Raw genomic sequence first — 21,867 nt, forward strand, 5'->3', positions numbered from 1 at the left:
TGACAGCAGCACATAACAATAGTCAGATGAGGGTATAATACTAGTGACAGCAGCACATAACAATAGTCAGATGAGGGTATAACACTAGGGACAGCACGGTATAACAATAGTCAGATAAGGGTATAAAACTAGTGACAGCACAGTATAACAATACTCAGATAAGGGTATAACACTAGTGACAGCACGGTATAACAATAGTCAGATGAGGGTAATGCACTAGTGACAGCACGGTATAACAATAGTCAGATAAGGGTATAACACTAGTGACAGCACGGTATAGCAATAGTCAGATAAGGGTATAACAATAGTGACAGCACAGTATAACAATAGTCAGATGAGGGTATAACACTAGTGACAGCACGGTATAACAATAGTCAGATAAGGGTAATGCACTAGTGACAGTAGGGTATAACAATAGTCAGATGAGGGTAATGCACTAGTGACAGCAGGACATAACAATAGTCAGATAAGTTTATAACACTAGTGACAGCAGCACATAATAGTCAGATGAGGGTATAATACTAGTGAAAGCAGGGTATAACAATAGTCATATGAGGGTATAACACTAGTGACAGCAGGACATAACAATAGTTAGATGAGGGTATAACACTAGGGACAGCAGGACATAACAGATGAGGGTATAACACTTCTGACAGCAGGGTAAAACAATAGTCAGATAAGGGTATAATACAAGTGACAGCACGGTATAACAATAGTCAGATGAGGGTAATGCACTAGTGACAGCACGGTATAACAATAGTCAGATAAGGGTATAACACTAGTGACAGCACGATATAACAATAGTCAGATAAGGGTAATGCACTAGTGACAGTAGGGTATAACGATAGTCAGATAAGGGTATAACACTAGTGACAGTAGGGAATAACAATAGTCAGATAAGGGTAATGCACTAGTGACAGCACGGTATAACAATAGTCAGATAAGGGTAATGCACTAGTGACAGTAGGGTATAACAATAGTCAGATGAGGGTAATGCACTAGTGACAGCAGGACATAATCATAGCCAGATAAGGGTATAGCACTAGTGACAGCAGCACATAATAGTCAGATACGGTTATAACACTAGTGACAGCAGCACATAATAGTCAGATGAGGGTATAATACTAGTGACAGCAGGGTATAACAATAGTCAGATGAGGGCATAACACTAGTGACAGCAGGGTGTATCAATAGTCAGATAAGGGTATAATACTAGTGAAAGCAGGGTATAACAATAGTCAGATGAGGGTATAACACTAGTGACAGCAGGACATAAGAATAGTTAGATGGGGTATAACACTAGTGAAAGCAGGACATAACAGATGAGGGTATAACACTTGTGACAGCAGGACATAAAAGTTAGATGAGGGTATAACACTAGTGACAGCAGGACATAACAATAGTTAGATGGGGGTATAACACTAGTGACAGCAGGACATAACAGATGAGGGTATAACACTAGTGACAGCAGGACATAACAGATGAGGGTATAACACTAGTGACAGCAGGACATAACAATAGTTAGATGGGGTATAACACTAGTGACAGCAGGACATAACAGATGAGGGTATAACACTAGTGACAGAAGCACATAATAGTCAGATGAGGGTATAACACTAGTGACAGCAGGACATAAAAGTTAGATGAGGGTATAACACTAGTGACAGCAGGACATAACAATAGTCAGATGAGGGTATAACACTAGTGACAGCAGGACATAATAATAGACAGATGAGGGTATAATACTAGTGACAGTAGGGTATAACAATAATCAGATGAGGGTATAACACTAGTGACAGCAGGACATAACAATAGTCAGATGGGGGTATAATACTAGTGACAGCAGGACATAACAATAGACAGATGGGGGTATAACACTAGTGACAGCAGGACATAACAATAGTTAGATGGGGTATAACACTAGTGAAAGCAGGACATAACAGATAAGGGTATAACACTAGTGACAGAAGCACATAATAGTCAGATGAGGGTATAACACTAGTGACAGCAGGACATAATAATAGACAGATGAGGGTATAACACTAGTGACAGTAGGGTATAACAATAATCAGATGAGGGTATAACACTAGTGACAGCAGCACATAACAATAGTCAGATGGGGGTAAAATACTAGTGACAGCAGGACATAACAATAGTCAGATGGGGGTAAAATACTAGTGACAGCAGGACATAACAATAGCCAGATAAGGGTATAGCACTAGTGACAGCAGCACATAATAGTCAGATGAGGGTATAATACTAGTGACAGCAGGGTATAACAATAGTCAGGTGAGGGCATAACACTAGTGAGAGCAGGGTGTATCAATAGTCAGATAAGGGTATAATACTAGTGAAAGCAGGGTATAACAATAGTCAGATAAGGGTATAATACTAGTGACAGCAGGGTATAACAATAGTCAGATAAGGGTATAATACTAGTGAAAGCAGGGTATAACAATAGAAGTTAAAAGGAAACCAATGGCACTAAATCAAAAAGACCTGTTTACCTATTAATACGCCGCTTATTTGGCAAAGTGCGGGTGCTGTGTATAATAACTGGATTGCAAAACTAGAGAAAAAGCAAAGTGGTTAGGCACATATTTAATCAAATAGTAAATTGCATAGTTAGATGACTACAGTAAATATCGGTAGCCTAAGGCTATCTAAAAACACCATGTTAAGTGGCGAAACATGTTAGGGACGATAGGGCAATGGTGAGGAGTCCTAGGAGCTCCTGTGTTTTTAGATAGCCTTAGGCTACCGATATTTACTGTAGTCATCTAACTATGCAATTTACTATTTGATTAAATATGTGCCTAACCACTTTGCTAATACCAACTATCTATATAGCGGATATCTCCTACTAAGTATACCGGCTTCAAAAATTACAGTGTGTGGGACTCAGTTAGTAATAATTGTAACTGTGTTAACAATTTAATTATAAATTCTGGCTAAACTTATATACGGCTTTACGGAGCCTTACATACTGACTTATGATCAATGAATGAGCTGTATGCACACTATGTACTAACTACAAATCTGTATGTGGTTTTGTCTGCCAATACCAAGTGAGCAACTTTTTCTTTAACCCAGTGCAGCACAAATTCCCAGCTGCAAGACTGTGGTTACAAACGTCTTCCATACAAGGAGACGTGTATATATACAATCCACATAGTGTGTGCTCGGTAGGTTGGGCATGAATGATTCACTACGTGTATGCAATATTTAACTAAAGTACAATAATTGAACCCAGACATTGGCGGTATTGTAACTCACGGGTTATGTTATATAGCAAATCTTTGTAACGCTATGTCTGACATACACCGGATAACACACAGAATTGAATAATACACTACAATTGTACAAGCAATAAAACGGAGTGATGTGTGTAATAGCATATGTTATATGGATTTTTCCGGTAACAAGGAATGAATGTGCCCTATCTAATTAGCTGAGAGGCTGTAATTCAAACCAAGTCCAACTACTTAAAGGGACATAATACTCATATGCTAAATCACTTGAAACTGATGCAGTATAACTGTAAAAAGCTGACAGGAAAATATCACCTGAGCATCACTATGTATAAAAGGAAGATATTTTACCTCACAATCTCCTCAGCTCAGCAGTGTAAGTTCTGTGTAAAAAGTTATACTCAGCTGCAGCCAGCTGCAGGTAAAAATAAAAAAAAATGAAGAAATGAACAGCAGCCAATCAGCATCAGCAGTGCTGAGGTCATGAACTCTTACTGTGATCTCATGAGATTTGACTTAACTCTCATGAGATTTCATAGTAAACTTCCTTTACCTGATTGGTGAAATAATATGAGAGTGCACGATGCTCAGCCCCTAAGATGTCCCAGGACAGACACACTAAAATGCTGCTTAGAAATCCTTTACAATGGGAGGTGGCTACTGAGGAACTTTTGAGGTAAAATATCTTTCTTTTTTACATAGAGATGTTCAGGTGATATTTTCTAGTCAGCTTTTTACAGCTATGCTGCATCACTTTCAAGTGTTTAAACATTTGGGTATTATGGCCCTTTAATAATGACTTCGGTTGTAATCTGACTCACAGGTTGTGGTATTGAATGAATCTCTCAGCCGGTGTTCATTTATATGGTGTGAAGTGATTAACACCTTTTATGATATATGTACATTTAATTGTACTCGTTACATTATTGCAGTACACGACCACTATTGAGCACAAAGCACTGCAGCTTAGATATGATGTATCACAACACAGTCAGTATACAATTACCGTATTCAGCCAGAAGCTATTAATGTTACAGGTGTGGTAACCTACGGCGCATTATCTTGCAGTCTCTAATTCAAAGTTTATATAACATTAATGGTCATTGCATAACCACTAGAAACTAAGTAGTGGAATTTTATAAACGCTACTTCATCCTATCGATGTATAATTAAAGCGCACCAAATAGACTCAACATCCCTAAACGGGTGAATTCATTTGTATTCAGTTGGAATTATTTCTCAATCCACACACCCAACAAACATATTGTGTATCAGAGATATTGAGCTCTTCAATGAGCTCATAATAATCCAGTCTCTGCTGAAGCAACTGCGATTCTAGCAGCTCTGTCAATATCTGCAAACAGTGTCACTTGTGTTGTTACAAAAACAATTTTACTCAGGAGATACCTTTGATAAGCCATAATGTGAATCAATTGCCATAATATAATTTGTGCACAAGGTATACTATTACATACCATTTAGTTGCACTGAACAGTACATTATAATATTGTGGAATAATAACCTTAAGGCAATTTTTTTACTCGATTTGGCATCAATCACAGTAGTGGTAATAAGTGGTGGCTTTAATTAATATTGACCACTTGCATTGGTTAGATATAATTCACCCAGTCGGTACCTAAGAGTGGTTTTAATTGTTTTCCTATTTTATTTAAACCCAATAAAAGTTATATTTTAATATTCCTATCACATCAAGTTTTCTCCCCATTTCATTTATTCCCTAGGGAATAATTAGTATTATTGATTAAAATGTATTGATCTACTGACCTAGGAGTGCTACAAGGGTATAACAATAGTCAGATGAGGGTATAACACTAGTGACAGCAGGACATAAGAATAGTTAGATGGGGTATAACACTAGTGACAGCAGGACATAACAGATGAGGGTATAACACTTGTGACAGCAGGACATAAAAGTTAGATGAGGGTATAACACTAGTGACAGCAGGACATAACAATAGTTAGATGGGGGTATAACACTAGTGACAGCAGGACATAACAGATGAGGGTATAACACTAGTGACAGCAGGACATAACAGATGAGGGTATAACACTAGTGACAGCAGGACATAACAGATGAGGGTATAACACTAGTGACAGCAGGACATAACAATAGTTAGATGGGGGTATAACACTAGTGACAGCAGGACATAACAGATGAGGGTATAACACTAGTGACAGAAGCACATAATAGTCAGATGAGGGTATAACACTAGTGACAGCAGGACATAAAAGTTAGATGAGGGTATAACACTAGTGACAGCAGGACATAACAATAGTCAGATAAGGGTATAACACTAGTGACAGAAGCACATAATAGTCAGATGAGGGTATAACACTAGTGACAGCAGGACATAATAATAGACAGATGAGGGTATAACACTAGTGACAGTAGGGTATAACAATAATCAGATGAGGGTATAACACTAGTGACAGCAGGACATAACAATAGTCAGATGGGGGTATAATACTAGTGACAGCAGGACATAACAATAGACAGATGGGGGTATAACACTAGTGACAGCAGGACATAACAATAGTCAGATAAGGGTATAACACTAGTGACAGCAGGACATAATAATAGTCAGGTGAGGGTATAACACTACTGACCACTGAATATAACAATAGTCAGCTGAAGGTACAACACTAGTGACAGCAGGGTATAACAATTGCCAGATGAGTGTATAACACTAGTGACAGCAGGACATAACAATTGTCAGATGAGGGTATAACACTAGTGACAGCAAAGTATAACAATAGATTAGAGTATAACAATAGTCAGCTGAAGGTATAACACTAGTGACAGCAGGGTATAACAATAGTCAGATGAAGGTATAACACTAGTGACAGCCGGACATAACAATTGTCAGATGAGGGTATAACACTAGTGACAGCAGGTTATAACAATTGTCAGATGAGGGTATAACACTAGTGACAGCAGGGTATAACAATAGTCAGATGAGGGTATAACACTAGTGACAGCAGGGTTTAACAATAGTCAGATGAGGGTATAACACTAGTGACAGCAGGACATAACAATAGTTAGATGGGGGTATAACACTAGTGACAGCAGGGTAGATCAATAGTCAGATAAGGTTATAACAGCAGAAAATAATAATTTATGTAAGAACTTACCTGATAAATTATTTTCTTTCATGGTGACAAGAGTCCATGAGCTAGTGACGTATGGGATATACATTTCTTCTAGGAGAGGGCAAAGTTTCCCAAACCTCAAATGCCTATAAATACACCTTTCATCTCACTCATACCTCAGTTTAACGTATAGCCAAGTTGGTGAGGTGTAAAAGGAGTAAAAGCATAAAAAAGAGGAATAGGATAAATAAAGTGCTTTATATAAAAAAAAATCATAACACAAAAAAAAAAAATTGGGTGAGTCTCATGGACTCTTGCCACCATGAAAGAAATGAATTTATCAGGTAAGTTCTTACATAAATTATGTTTTCTTTCATATAGGTGGCAAGAGTCCATGATCTAGTGAGGTATGGGATATAATACCCAAGATGTGGAAGTCCACAAGTCACTAGAGAGGGAGGGATAAAATAATAACAGCTATTTCTGCTGAGAAATTAAATAAAATAAAAAAAAATTTTCTTAAAAATTCAAAAAAACTTAAATCATAGGCACTAGAATCAAACCGAGACAGCTGCCTGTAGAACCTTTCTACCAAAAGCTGCTTCCGAAAAAGCAAAAACATCAATAATGGTAACATTTTGTAAATGAATACAAAGATGACCAAGTATCTGCTTTGCAAATTTGATAAACTGAAGCTTCATTCTTGAAAGCCCAAGATGTGGCAACTGGTCTTGTAGAACGAGCTGTAATTCTCTGAGGTGGAGACTGCCCCGCCTCCAAATAAGCTTTGTGAATCAGAAGTTTTAAGAAATGGCAGAGGCTTTCTGACCTTTTCTGGAACCAGAAAAAAAAGCAAATAGACTAGAAGTCTTTCTTAAATCTTTAGTAGCCTCAAGATAATATTTCAAAGCTCTTACATCATCCAAAGAATGTAAAGACCTTTCAAGAGTATTCTTAGAATTAGGACACAAGGAAGGAACAATAATTTCCCTATTAATGTTGTTAGAATTCACAACTTTAGGCAAAAATTTAAACGAAGTCCGCAAAACAGCTTTATAGTGATGGAAAATCAGATAAGGAGACTTGCAAGAGAGAGCAAACAATTCAGAAACTTTTCTAGCAGAAAAGATAGCCAAGAGAAATAACACTTTCCAAGAAAGTAGTTTAATGTTCAAAGAATGCATAGGATCAAAAGGAGGAGCCTGCAAAGTCTTTAATTCCAAATTTAGACTCCAAGAAGGAGAGATAGATTTAATAACAGGTTTGATATGAGTCAAAGCATGTATGAAACAGTGAACATCAGGAAGATTAGCAATCTTTCTGTGAAATAAAACAGAAAGAGCAGAGATTTGTCCTTTCAAAGTATTGGTAGACAACCCTTTATCCAAACCATCCTGAAGAAACTATAGAATCCTAGGAATTCTAAAAGAATGTCAAGAATAATCATGAGTGGAACACCATGAAATATAGGTTTTCCAAACCTTGTGATATATTTTCCTTGAAACAGGCTTACAAGCCTGTATCATAGTGTTAATCACAGAGTCAGAGAAACCTCTATGACTAAGGAATAAGCGTTCAATTTACATGCCTTCAAATTTAGAGATTTAAGATCCGGATGGAATAACGGGCCTTGAGACAGAAGGTCTGGTCTTAGAGGAAGTGACCAAGGTTGGCAACTGGACAAGGTCCACATACCAGAACTTGTGAGGCCATGCTGGTGCTATCAGAAACACATAAGATTGTTCCATTATGATCTTTGAGATCACTCCCAGAGGTTAAAAAAATGTAAGCAGGTTGGTAAAACCATAGAACTGCTAGAGCATTAATCAATTCTGCCTGAGGATCCCTGGACCTGGAGAGGTATCTGGGAAGTTTCTTGTTTAGACGAGAGGCCATTAGATGTACGTCTGGAAGACCCCACATCTGCACAATCTGATAGATCACATCCGGATGGAGAGACCACTCCCCGCATGTAGAATCTGACGGCTGAGATCATCCGCTTCCAAATTGTCTACACCTGATATATGAAACGCAGTGATTTAGACAAGAGTTTGATTCAGCCCAAGAAAGTATTAGAGACACTTCTTTCATTGCTAGGGGACTGCAAGTCCCCCCTTGATAATTGACATATGCCACTGTTGTGACATTGTTTGTTTGAAACCGAATATACAGTTCTCTCTTTAATAGAGGCCAAGTCTGAAGAGCTCTGAACATAGCACAGAGTTCTATTATTGATTGGTAACCTCGCCTCTCGAGGATTCTAAAATCCTTGAGCTATCAGAGACCCCCAGACAGCTCCCCAACCTGTGAGACTTGCATCTGTTGTGATCACAGTTCAGGTAGGACGAACAAAGGAGGCCCCTTGAACAATAAGATGATGTTTTAACCACCAAGTCAGAGAGAGTTGAGTGTTGGGATTTAAGTATATCAGTTGTGATATCTAAGTATAATCCCTGCACCACTGGTGCAACATGCAAAGCTGTAGAGGTCTAATATGAAAACAAAAAGGATTGCGTCTGATTCTGCAATCATGAGACCTAAAACTTCCATGCACATAGCCACTGAAGGGAATAAGAGACTGAAGGTTTAGACAAGCTGAAACCAATCTCAAACATCTGTTCTGTAAGAAAGAGAGTCATGGACACTGAATATATCTGGAAACCTAAAAAAGGTGACCTTTGTCTGAGGAATCAAGAAACTCTTTGGTAAATTCCTCCTCCAAACATGTCTTTGAAGAAACAGAAATTGTTTTGTGTGAGATTCTCTAAAAGAAAAGATTGAGTTAGTACCAATATATTGTCCAAATAAGGAAACCCCACAATACCCTGCTCTCCGATTACAGATAAAAGGACACCTAAAACTATTAAGAATATTCTTGGTGCTGTTGCAAGGCCAAACGGAAGAGCAACAAATTGGTAATGCTTGTTTAAAAAAAAAAAAAGAGAATCTCAGAAAAACAGAATTTATGTTTACCTGATAAATTTCTTTCTCCTACGGTGTGTCCGGTCCACGGCTTCATCCTTACTTGTGGGATATTCTCTTCCCCTACAGGAAATGGCAAAGAGAGCACACAGCAAAAGCTGTCCATATAGCCCCCCCTCTGGCTCTGCCCCCCAGTCATTCGACCGACGGACGGTTAGGAGAAAAAGCAGAAACTATAGGGTGCCGTGGTGACTGTAGTGTACAGAAATAATTTTTTTTTAAACCTGACTAAAAGCCAGGGCGGGCCGTGGACCGGACACACCGTAGGAGAAAGAAATTGATCAGGTAAACATAAATTCTGTTTTCTCCTACATTGGTGTGTCCGGTCCACGGCTTCATCCTTACTTGTGGGAACCAATACCAAAGCTTTAGGACACGGATGAAGGGAGGGAACAAGTCAGGTAACCTAAACGGAAGGCACCACAGCTTGCAAAACCTTTCTCCCAAAAACAGCCTCCGAAGAAGCATAAGTATCGAATTTGTAAAATTTGGCAAAAGTATGCAGAGAAGACCAAGTCGCTGCCTTACAGATCTGATCAACAGAAGCCTCGTTCTTGAAGGCCCATGTGGAAGCCACAGCTCTAGTAGAGTGAGCAGTAATTCGTTCAGGAGGCTGCCGTCCGGCAATCTCATAAGCCAATCGGATGATGCTTTTCAGCCAAAAGGAAAGAGAGGTAGCAGTAGCTTTCTGCCCTCTCCTCTTACCAGAATAAACGACAAACAAGGATGATGTCTGTCTGAAATCCTTTGTTGCTTCTAAATAGAATTTTAAAGCACGGACCACATCTAGGTTATGTAACAAACGTTCCTTCTTCGAAATTGGATTCGGACACAGAGAAGGAACAACTATTTCCTGGTTAATATTCCTGTTGGAAACCACTTTTGGAAGAAAACCAGGCTTGGTACGTAAAACTACCTTATCTGAATGGAATACCAGATAGGGAGTAGTACACTGCAAAGCAGACAATTGAGAAACTCTTCTAGCAGAAGAAATAGCAACCAAAAACAGAACTTTCCAAGATAGTAACTTAATATCTATGGAATGTAAGGGTTCAAACGGAACCCCTTGAAGAACTGAAAGAACTAAGTTTAGACTCCATGGAGGAGTCATAGGTCTGTAGACAGGCTTGATTCTGACTAACGCCTGTACAAACGCCTGTACATCTGGCACGGCTGCCAGACGTTTGTGCAACAAAACAGACAGAGCAGATATCTGTCCTTATAGAGAACTAGCTGACAAGCCTTTATCCAAACCCTCTTGGAGAAAAGAAAGTATCCTAGGAATTTTAATTTTACTCCAAGAGAATCCCTTGGATTCGCACCAACGGATATATTTTTGCCATATCTTATGGTAAATTTTCCTAGTCACAGGTTTTCTGGCTTGAACCAGAGTATCTATAACTGAATCTGAAAACCCACGCTTAGATAGAATCAAGCGTTCAATTTCCAAGCAGTCAGTTGCAGAGAGACTAGATTTGGATGTTCGAATGGACCTTGTACTAGAAGATCCTGTCTCAAAGGTAGCTTCCATGGTGGAGCCGATGACATATTCACCAGGTCTGCATACCAAGTCCTGCGTGGCCATGCAGGAGCTATTAGAATCACCAGGGCCTTCTCCTGTTTGATCCTGGCTACAAGCCTGGGAAGGAGAGGGAACGTTGGAAACACATAAGCTAGATTGAACGACCAAGGCGCTACCAATGCATCCACTAGTGTCGCCTTGGGATCCCTGGATCTGGACCCGTAGCGAGGAACCTTGGAGTTCTGACGAGACGCCATCAGATCCATATCTGGAATGCCCCATAGTTGAGTTAACTGGTCAAAGACCTCCGGGTGGAGTTCCCACTCCCCCGGATGGAAAGTCTGACGACTCAAATAATCCGCCTCCCAGTTGTCTACTCCTGGGATGTGAATTGCAGATAGATGGCAGGAGTGATCCTCCGCCCATTTGATGATCTTGGATACCTCTCTCATCGCCAAGGAACTCTTTGTTCCCCCCTGATGATTGATGTACGTTACAGTCGTCATGTTGTCCGACTGAAATCTTATGAATCTGGCCTTCGCTAGTTGAGGCCAAGCCAGGAGCGCATTGAATATCGCTCTCAGTTCCAAAATGTTTATCGGGAGAAGAGACTCTTCCCGAGACCATAGACCCTGAGCTTTCAGGGAGTCCCAGACCGCGCCCCAGCCTAAGAGACTGGCGTCGGTCGTGACAATGACCCACTCTGGTCTGCGGAAACTCATTCCCTGAGACAGGTGATCCTGAGTCAACCACCAGCGGAGTGAGTCTCTGGTTACCTGGTCTACTTGAATCTGGGGAGACAAGTCTGCATAATCCCCATTCCACTGTTTGAGCATGCACAGTTGCAATGGTCTTAGATGAATTCGAGCAAAAGGAACCACGTCCATTGCTGCAACCATTAATCCTATTACCTCCATGCACTGAGCTATGGAAGGCTGAGGAATAGATTGAAGAACTTGACAAGCGTTTAGAAGCTTTAACTTTCTGACCTCTGTCAGAAAAATCTTCATTTCTACAGAATCTATTATTGTTCCCAGAAAAGGAACCCTTGTGGACGGGGACAGGGAACCCTTTTCTATGTTCACCTTCGACCCGTGAGACCTGAGAAAGGCTAAAACAATGTCTTTATGAGCCCTTGCTTTGGAAAGGGACGACGCTTGGATTAGAATGTCGTCTAGGTAAGGTGCTACAGCAATGCCCCTTGGCCTTAGAACCGCTAGAAGGGACCTTAGTACCTTTGTGAAAATTTTGGGAGCAGTGGCTAAACCGAATGGAAAAGCCACGAACTGGTAATGTTTGTCTAGAAAGGCGAACCTCAAGAACTGATGATGATCTTTGTGGATAGGAATATGCAGGTACGCATCCTTTAAGTCCACGGTAGTCATATATTGACCCTCCTGGATTGTTGGTAAAATCGTCCGAATGGTTTCCATTTTGAATGATGGAACTCTGAGGAATTTGTTTAGAATTTTTAAATCCAGAATTGGTCTGAAAGTTCCCTCTTTTTTGGGAACTACAAACAGGTTTGAGTAAAAACCCAGACCTTGTTCCGCTGTTGGAACTGGGTGTATCACTCCCATCTTTAATAGGTCTCCTACGCAATGTAAGAATGCCTGTCTCTTTATCTGGTCTGAATATAAGCGAGACATGTGGAACCTTCCCCTTGGAGGAAGTTCCTTGAACTCTAGAAGATACCCCTGAGAGACTATTTCTAGTGCCCAGGGATCCGGAACATCTCTTGCCCAAGCCTGAGCAAAGAGAGAAAGTCTGCCCCCTACTAGATCCGGTCCCGGATCGGGTGCTACCCCTTCATGCTGTCTTGGTAGCAGCAGCAGGCTTCTTGGCCTGTTTACCCTTGATACAGCCTTGCAATGGTTTCCATGCTGGTTTAGGCTGGGAAGTGTTACCCTCTTGTCTAGAGGCTGCAGAGTTAGGAGCCGGTCCGTTCCTGAAATTGCGAAAGGCACGAAAATTAGATTTGTTCTTAGCCTTGAAAGGCCTATCCTGTGGAAGGGCATGGCCCTTTCCCCCAGTGATGTCTGAAATAATCTCCTTCAATTCTGGCCCGAAAAGGGTCTTACCTTTGAAAGGAATACTAAGCAATTTTGTTTTGGACGACACATCCGCCGACCAAGATTTTAGCCAAAGCGCCCTGCGCGCCACTATTGCAAAACCTGAATTTTTCGCCGCTAATTTTGCCAATTGAAAAGCGGCATCCAAAATAAAGGAATTAGCCAACTTTAGTGCGTGAATTCTGTCCATGACTTCATCATATGGAGTCTCCTTTTGGAGCGAATTTTCTAGTTCTTCGAACCAAAAAGACGCCGCCGTGGTGACAGGAATAATGCACGAAATTGGTTGAAGAAGGAAACCTTGCTGAACAAATATTTTTTTTTAAGCAATCCTTCCAATTTTTTATCCATAGGATCTTTGAAAGCGCAACTGTCCTCAATAGGAATAGTTGTGCGCTTGGCTAACGTTGAAACTGCCCCCTCTACCTTAGGGACCGTTTGCCATGCGTCCCTTCTGGGGTCGACAATGGGGAACATTTTCTTAAATATAGGAGGTGGAACAAAAGGTACACCTGGCCTCTCCCACTCCTTAGTCACTATGTCCGCCACCCTCTTGGGTATCGGAAAGGCATCAGCGTGCACAGGGACCTCTAAGAATTTGTCCATTTTGCACAACTTCTCTGGAATCACCAAAGAGTCACAATCATCAAGAGTAGCTAGCACCTCCTTAAGCAGGGCGCGGAGATGTTCTAGCTTAAATTTAAATGCCACGATATCAGGTTCTGCCTGCTGAGAAATTTTTCCTGAATCAGAAATTTCTCCCCCAGACAGACCCTCCCTCACTGCCAAATCAGATTGATGTGAGGGAATAACAGATAAATTATCGTCAGCGTCAACTTGCTCATCCTCTGTATTTAAAACTGAGCAATCACGCTTTCTGGGAAATGCTGGCAGTTTGGATAAAAGATTTGCTATAGAAGTATCCATTACTGCTGTTAATTGCTGCATAGTAACAAGCATTGGCGCGCTAGATGTACTAGGTATCGCCTGCGCGGGCAAAGCTGGTGTTGACACAGAAGGAGAGGATGATGAGCTATCCCCACTACCTTCATTTGAAGAATCATCTTGGGCAACCTTATTAAATGTGACAGTACTGTCCTTACTTTGTTTGGACGCCATGGCACAATTTGCACATACATTTAAAGGGGGAACCACCTTGGCTTCCATACACACAGAACATATGCTATCTGAAGGTAGAGACATGTTAGACAGATTTAGGCAGGCTATTAATGCAATAAAAACGATTTTAAGCAAAACCGTTACTGTCTCTTTAAATAATAAAAAGAGCCCACTTTATTTCTGAATGTTTGAAAAACTATCAAGGAAATATCCGATCTTTATAAAATTTACACCCCAGTGTCTTAATGCTTTGAAAGTATTGCACACCAAATTTCAAGTCTCTAAACCCTTAAATGAGCAAACCGGAGCTAATAGTTCAATTTACAGGTTTAAACACACTACAGTTCCTGCCACAGACTTTGCTGCGGCTTTTACCTTCCTTAGGGGTTATTCACCACAGAAATAATCCTTCTTGAGTCCGTTTCTCAGCCACAGGACCCTCTCACATGAAGCTGCATGCACTGCCTTTAGAAGTAACTGCGCAACTGAGGCGCGAAAATGAGGCCTCCTCCCTCTGCATACTAGAGTGAAGGGGCCTTTCTGACTAGATTAGGCGTCTAAACAACTGCCAGGCGTAATAAAACGTTCCCAAAAGTGTTTCAAAGTTCACAAAACACCCCAAATGTCATATAAATATGATATAAACAAATCGATTTAGCCCACAATAGTGTCAACCAGCATAGAGCCCAATTTATAAGCCTTAATTCTGTTACTGAGTCTAAGAAAATGGCTTACCGATCCCATAAGGGAAAACTGACAGTCTTCTAGCATTACTATGTCTTGTTAGAAAAGAGACTGGTCATACCTGGAGCAGATAAGCCTGCAAACTGTTCCCCCCAACTGAAGTTCTCTGGTTTCAACAGTCCTGCGTGGGAACAGCAATGGATTTTAGTTACTGGTGCTAAAATCATACTCCTCTTTTAACAGAACTCTTCATCACTTTCTGTTGTAGAGTAAATAGTACAAACCGGCACTATTTTAAAATAACAAACTCTTGATAGAAGAAATAAAACTACAACTAACATCACATACTCTTTACCATCCCCGTGGAGATGCTACTTGTTCAGAGCGGCAAAGAGAATGACTGGGGGGGCGGAGCCAGAGGGGGGGCTATATGGACAGCTTTTGCTGTGTGCTCTCTTTGCCTTTTACTGTAGGGGAAGAGAATATCCCACAAGTAAAGATGAAGCCGTGGACCGGACACACCAATGTAGGAGAAACGATAGTGATCTGGATGAATCGAATTGTGAAGGTAAGATTCCTGTAAGTCTATTGTGGACATGAAGTGACCTTGCTGAACAAAAGGCAGAAAAGAACTAGTCACCATCTTGAAAATTGGGACTCTTACAAAAAACGATTTAGAGTTTTCAGATACAAAACTGGTGTAAAAGAATTTTCCTTCTTTGATAAAAAGAAAAGATTTGATTAAAAAAAGACAATCCTTGTTCCTGCTGGTGAACCAGGATAATTACCCCTGAAAGTTCTAGATTTGAAACACATTTCAGAAAGACTTGAGCCTTTACTGTTTTTTTTGATACATGGGTAAGAAAGAATCTTCCGAAAGGAGGTTTTATTCTGAATCCTATTCGACACCCCTGAGAAATTATATTCTGAATTTACTGATTTTGGACAGAGTCTGTCCAAACTCTTTGAAATAGCTTTAGTCTGCTCCCTACCTGAAGAACTGGCTTGAGGGCCGCACCTTCATGTAGGTTTAGGGACAGGATTTGGCAGGAAATTTTTGGTGCCAAAAAAATGGCACAAAATGATGATGACAGGTCACCCTATGACATAAATAGCATCATCACATGCGTGACATGCAAAGCTGTAGTGGATTTCTATTACACCTATCACTCTAAAAAGCAGATAAGAATTTTGATTGTATATACAAAAAAACAAAAATGTACCTAAATAAAGCCTAATGGATACTTATATTATAGCTGCATAAAATGTGACTATCAACATTCCATGAGACTAACATAATACTTAGCATCCTAATTTATAAAAAAAATTACTAGCTCCAAAAAAAACCTATATGTTTCAGACTCTACAAACCTTGACAAATATTTAGCCACAAATAAAGTCACTAAAAAAGAGCACTGAATTACTGACTCAAGACATATATACAAACAAAATATAATAACTTTAGTTAAAAACTGTGCCCAATCCATAGCTGAGAGTGTCTTATATCAGCAGAGGTAATGGTACAAGAGTATATTGTCGATCTATAAAAGGGAGGCAGCAGATGAATCCCTGCAACCGGTTTACAGAGAGCCTTATAAATAGATTTCCCATAGGCGAAAACACGGTATCATCAAGCAATACTCCCTTCACATTCCTCAGACAAACACTGCACTTAGAGAGGAACTGGGCTTAAATATGCTTAGAAGCGCCTTTCACTGAAGAAATCAAGCACATCATGCTTAATCACCTCCTAAGGAGGCAAAGTATGTAAAACTTCGGTATAAGTGAGGCGGGAGGTGTATGCATAGGCATTTGAGGTTTGGGAAACTTTACCCCCTTCTGGTAGGAATGTATATCCCATACGTCACTAGCTCATGGACTCTTGCCACCTATATGAAAGAAATAACAATAGTCAGATGAGGTTATAACACTTGTGACAGCAGGACATAACAATAGTCTTATAAGGGTATAACACTAGTGACAGCAGGGCATACAAAAGGTCAGAAGAGGGTATAACACTAGTGACAGCAGGGCATACAAAAGGTCAGAAGAGGGTATAACACTAGTGACAGCAGGAGATAACAATAGTCAAATAAGGATATAACACTAATAACTGCAGGGTATAACAATAGTGACAGCAGGATATAACAATAGTCAGATGACGGTATAAAACTAGTGAAAGGAGGGTGCAATAATAGTTAGATGAGTGTATAACACTAGTGACAGCAAAGTATAACAATAGTCAGATAAGGGTATATTACTAGTGACAACTGAGTATAACAATAGTCAGATGACGGTATAACACTAGTGACAGCAGAACAAAACAATAGTCAGATGAGGGAATAACACTAGTTACAGTACGGTATAACAATAGTCAGATGAGGGTATAACACTAGTGGTAGCAGGGTAAAACAATAGTCAGATGGGGGTATAATCCTAGTGACAGCACGGTATAACAATAATCAGATGAGGGTATAACACTAGCGGCAGCAGGGTATAACAATAGTCAGATGGGGGTATAATACTAGTGACAGCAGGGTATAACAATAGTAGATGAGGGTATAATAATAGTGAATATGGTTACAAACAAGGTGCAATTAAATTATTTTACTGGTGTTTCCTGGAATATTGTTCTCTTCTTTTGGCCTGGAAAATAATCCTGGTTTTTCCTTCTGTGGCTTCTCTCCCTCAGACTCCTTTCCTTCTCCAGACTTTTTCTCTTCCTCAGACTCTTCAGCTTGCTCAGATTCCTCTTTTTCATCAGACTCCTCTCCAACAGAATCTTCTAGCAACGAAAGTTAAGCAAGGAATAACAATATTCAGAGGAGGGCATAACATTAGTGACAGCAGGGTATAACCATAGTCAGGTGAGTGTATCAATAGTGACAGCAGGGTATAACAATAGTCAGATGAAATTATAACACAATTGGCAACAGAACATAACAATAGTCAGATGAGGGTATAACACTAGAGACAACAGGGTATAACAATAGTCAGATGAGGGTATAACACTAGTGAAAGCAAGGTAAAACAATAGTCAGAGGAGGGTATAACACTAGTGACAGCATGGGTATAACAATAGTCAGTTGAGAGTATAACCCTAGTGACATCAGGACATGACAATAGTCAGATGAGGGTATAACACTAGGGACAGCAGGACATGACAGTAGTCAGATGAGGGTGTAACACTAGTCACAGAAGGGAATAACAATAGCCAGAAGAGGGTATAACACTAGTGACAGCAGGGTAAAAAAATAGTCAGATGAGGATATAATACTAGTGACAGCAGGGTATAACAATAGTCAGATGAGGGTATAACTATAGTAAGATGAGGGTATAATACTTGTGACAGCAGGCCATACCAATGGTCAGATGAGGGTATAATACTAGTGACAGCAGGCCATACCAATAGTCAGATGAGGGTATAAAACTAGTGACAGCAGGGCATAACAATAGTCAGATGAGGGTATAACAATAGTCAGATGAGGGTATAATACTTGTGACAGCAGGACATACCAATAGTCAGATGAGGGTATAACACTAGTGACAGCAGGGTATAACAATAGTCAGATGAGGGTATAACACTTGTGACAGCAGGGTATAACAATAGTCATTTGAGAGTATAACCCTAGTGACATCAGGACATGACAATAGTCAGATGAGGGTATAACACTAGTGACAGCAGGACATAACAATAGTCAGAAGAGGGTATAACACTAGTGACAGCAGATTATAACAATAGTCAGATGAGGGTATAACACTTGTGACAGCAGATTATAACAATAGTCAGATAAGGGTGTAATACTAGTAACAGAAGGGTTTAAACAATAGTCAGAGGGTATAACACTAGTGACAGCAAAGTATAACAATAGTCAGATGAGGGTATAACACTAGTGACAGCAAAGTATAACAATAGTCAGATGAGTGTATAAAACTAGTGACAGCAGGGTATAAAAATAGTCAGATGAGGGTATAATACTAGTGACAGCAGGGTATAACAGACTCCTCTCCAACAGAATCCTCTGGCAACAAAAGTTACAGCAAGGCATAAAAATATTCAGAGGAGGGTATAACATTAGTGACAGCAGGATATAACTATAGTCAGATGTGTGTATAACTATAGTGACAGCAGGGTATAGCAATCATATGAGGGTATAAAACTAGTGACAGTAAGACATAACAATAGTCAGATGAGGGTATAACACTAGTCACAGCAGGTCATACCAATAGTCATGACGAAGGTATAGCACTAGTCAGGGTATAACACTAGTGACAGCAGGACATAACAATAGTCAGAAGAGGGTATAACACTAGTGACAGCAGGACATGAAAATAGTCAGAAGAGGGTATAACACTAGTGACAGCAGGGTATAACAATACTCCGATGAGGTTATAACAGTAGTGACAACAAGACAAAACAATAGTAAGATGGGGGTATAACAATAGTGACAACAGGGTATAACAATAGTCAGATGAGGGTATAACACTGACAGCAGCATATAACAATAGTCAAATGAAAGTATAACACAAGTGGCAGCAGAACATAACAATTGTCAGATGAGGGTACAACACTAGTGACAGCAGGGTATAACAATAGTCAGATGAGGGTATAACACTAGGGACAGCAGGACATGGCAATAGTCCGATGAGGGTGTAACACTAGTGACAGAAGGGAAACTAATAGCCAGAAGAGGGTATAGTGACAGCAGGGTATAAAAATAGTCAGATAATTGTACAACACTAATGATAACAGGGTATAACAATAGTGAGCTGAGGGTATAACACTAGTGACAGCAGGACATAACAATAGTCAGATGAGTGTGTAATACTAGTGACAGCAGGGCAAAACAATAGTCAGATGATGGTATAACACTAGTGACAGCAGGGTATAACAATAGTCAGATGAGTGTATAACACTAGTGACAGCAGGACATAAAACTAGTCAGATGAGGGTATAACACTAGTAACAGTTGGGTATAACAATAGTCAGATGAGTGTATAACACTAGTGACAGCAGGACATAACAATAGTCAGATGAGGGTATAACACTAGTGACAGCAGATTATAACAATAGTCAAATGAGGGGGTAATACTAGTAACAGTTGGGTATAACAATAGTCAGATGAGGGTTTAACACTAGTGACAGCAGGGTATAACAATAGTCAGATAAGGGTATAACACTAGTGACAGCAGGGTATAACAATAGTCAGATAAGGGTATAACACTAGTGACAGCAGATTATAACAATAGTCAGATGAGGGTGTAATACTAATAACAAAAGGGTATACACAATAGTCAGATGGGGGTATAACACTAGTGACAGCAAAGTATAACAATAGTCAGATGAGGGTATAACACTTGTGACAAAAAAGTATAACAACAGTCAGATGAGTGTATAACACTAGTGACAGCAAAGTATAACAATAGTCAGATGAGTGTATAACACTAGTGACAGCAAAGTATAACATTAGTCAGATGAGGGTATAACACTAGTGACAGCAGGGTATAACAATAGTCAGATGAGGGTATAACACTAGTGACAGCAAAGTATAACATTAGTCAGATGAGGGTATAACACTAGTGACAGCAGGGTATAACAATAGTCAGATGAGTGTATAACACTAGTGCCAGCAAAGTATAACAATAGTCAGATGAGGGTATAACACTAGTGACAGCAAAGTATAACAATAATCAGATGAGTTTATAACACTAGTGACAGCAAAGTATAACAATAGTCAGATGAGGGTATAACACTAGTGACAGCAAAGTATAACAATAATCAGATGAGGGTATAACACTAGTGACAGCAAAGTATAACAATAGTCAGATGAGGGTATAAAACTAGTGACAGCAAAGTATAACAATAATCAGATGAGTGTATAACACTAGTGACAGCAGGACATAACAATAGTCAGATGAGGAAATAAGAATAGTCAGATGAGGGAATAACACTAGTGACAGCAGGACATAACAATAGTCAGATGAGTGTGTAATACTAGTGACAGCAGGGCAAAACAATAGTCAGATGATGGTATAACACAAGTAACAGCAGGGTATAACAATAGTCAGGTGAGGGTATAACACTACTGACAGCAGGACATAAAACTAGTCAGATGAGGGTATAACACTAGTAACAGTTGGGTATAACAATAGTCAGATGAGTGTATAACACTAGTGACAGCAGGACATAACAATAGTAAGATGAGGGTATAACACTAGTGACAGCAGATTATAACCATAGTCAGATGAGGGTGTAATACTAGTAACAGTTGGGTATAACAATAGTCAGATGAGGGTATAACACTACTGACAGCAGGGTATAACAATAGTCAGATAAGGGTATAACACTAGTGAAAGCAGGGTATAACAATAGTCAGATGAGGGTATAACACTAGTGACAGCAGATTATAACAATAGTCAGATGAGGGTGTAATACTAGTAACAAAATGGTATACACAATAGTCAGCTGAGGGTATAACACTAGTGACAGCAAAGTATATCAATAGTCAGATGAGGGTATAACACTTGTGACAGCAAAGTATAACAACAGTCAGATGAGTGTATAACACTAGTGACAGCAAAGTATAACAATAGTCAGCTGAGTGTATAACACTAGTGACAGCAAAGTATAACAATAATCAGATGAGGGTATAACACTAGTGACAGCAAAGTATAACAACAGTCAGATGAGTGTATAACACTAGTGACAGCAAAGTATAACAATAGTCAGATGAGGGTATAACACTAGTGACAGCAAAGTATAACAATAGTCAGATGAGTGTATAACACTAGTGACAGCAAAGTATAACAATAGTCAGATGAGGGTATAACACTAGTGACAGCAAAGAATAAGAATAATCAGATGAGGGTATAACACTAGTGACAGCAAAGTATAACAACAGTCAGATGAGTGTATAACACTAGTGACAGCAAAGTATAACAATAGTCAGATGAGGGTATAACACTAGTGACAGCAAAGTATAACAATAATCAGATGAGTGTATAACACTAGTGACAGCAAAGTATAACAATAGTCAGATGAGGGTATAACACTAGTGACAGCAAAGTATAACAATAATCAGATGAGTGTATAACACTAGTGACAGCAAAGTATAACAATAGTCAG

General features: G+C 39.7%; 1 protein-coding gene across 1 annotated transcript in view; it reads right to left on the reverse strand.

The window, feature by feature from the left end:
- Nucleotides 1–21,867, reverse strand: part of LOC128666133 (cilia- and flagella-associated protein 251-like) — a 185,650-nt gene that overhangs the window by 130,312 nt on the left and 33,471 nt on the right. The window contains exon 9 of the mRNA XM_053720555.1: nt 17,353–17,526. Coding sequence (XP_053576530.1) covers nt 17,353–17,526 — 174 coding nt within the window. The remainder of the gene's footprint in view (nt 1–17,352; nt 17,527–21,867) is intronic.

This window comes from Bombina bombina, chromosome 7 (genome assembly GCF_027579735.1).
Source record: "Bombina bombina isolate aBomBom1 chromosome 7, aBomBom1.pri, whole genome shotgun sequence".
Lineage (NCBI taxonomy): Eukaryota > Metazoa > Chordata > Amphibia > Anura > Bombinatoridae > Bombina > Bombina bombina.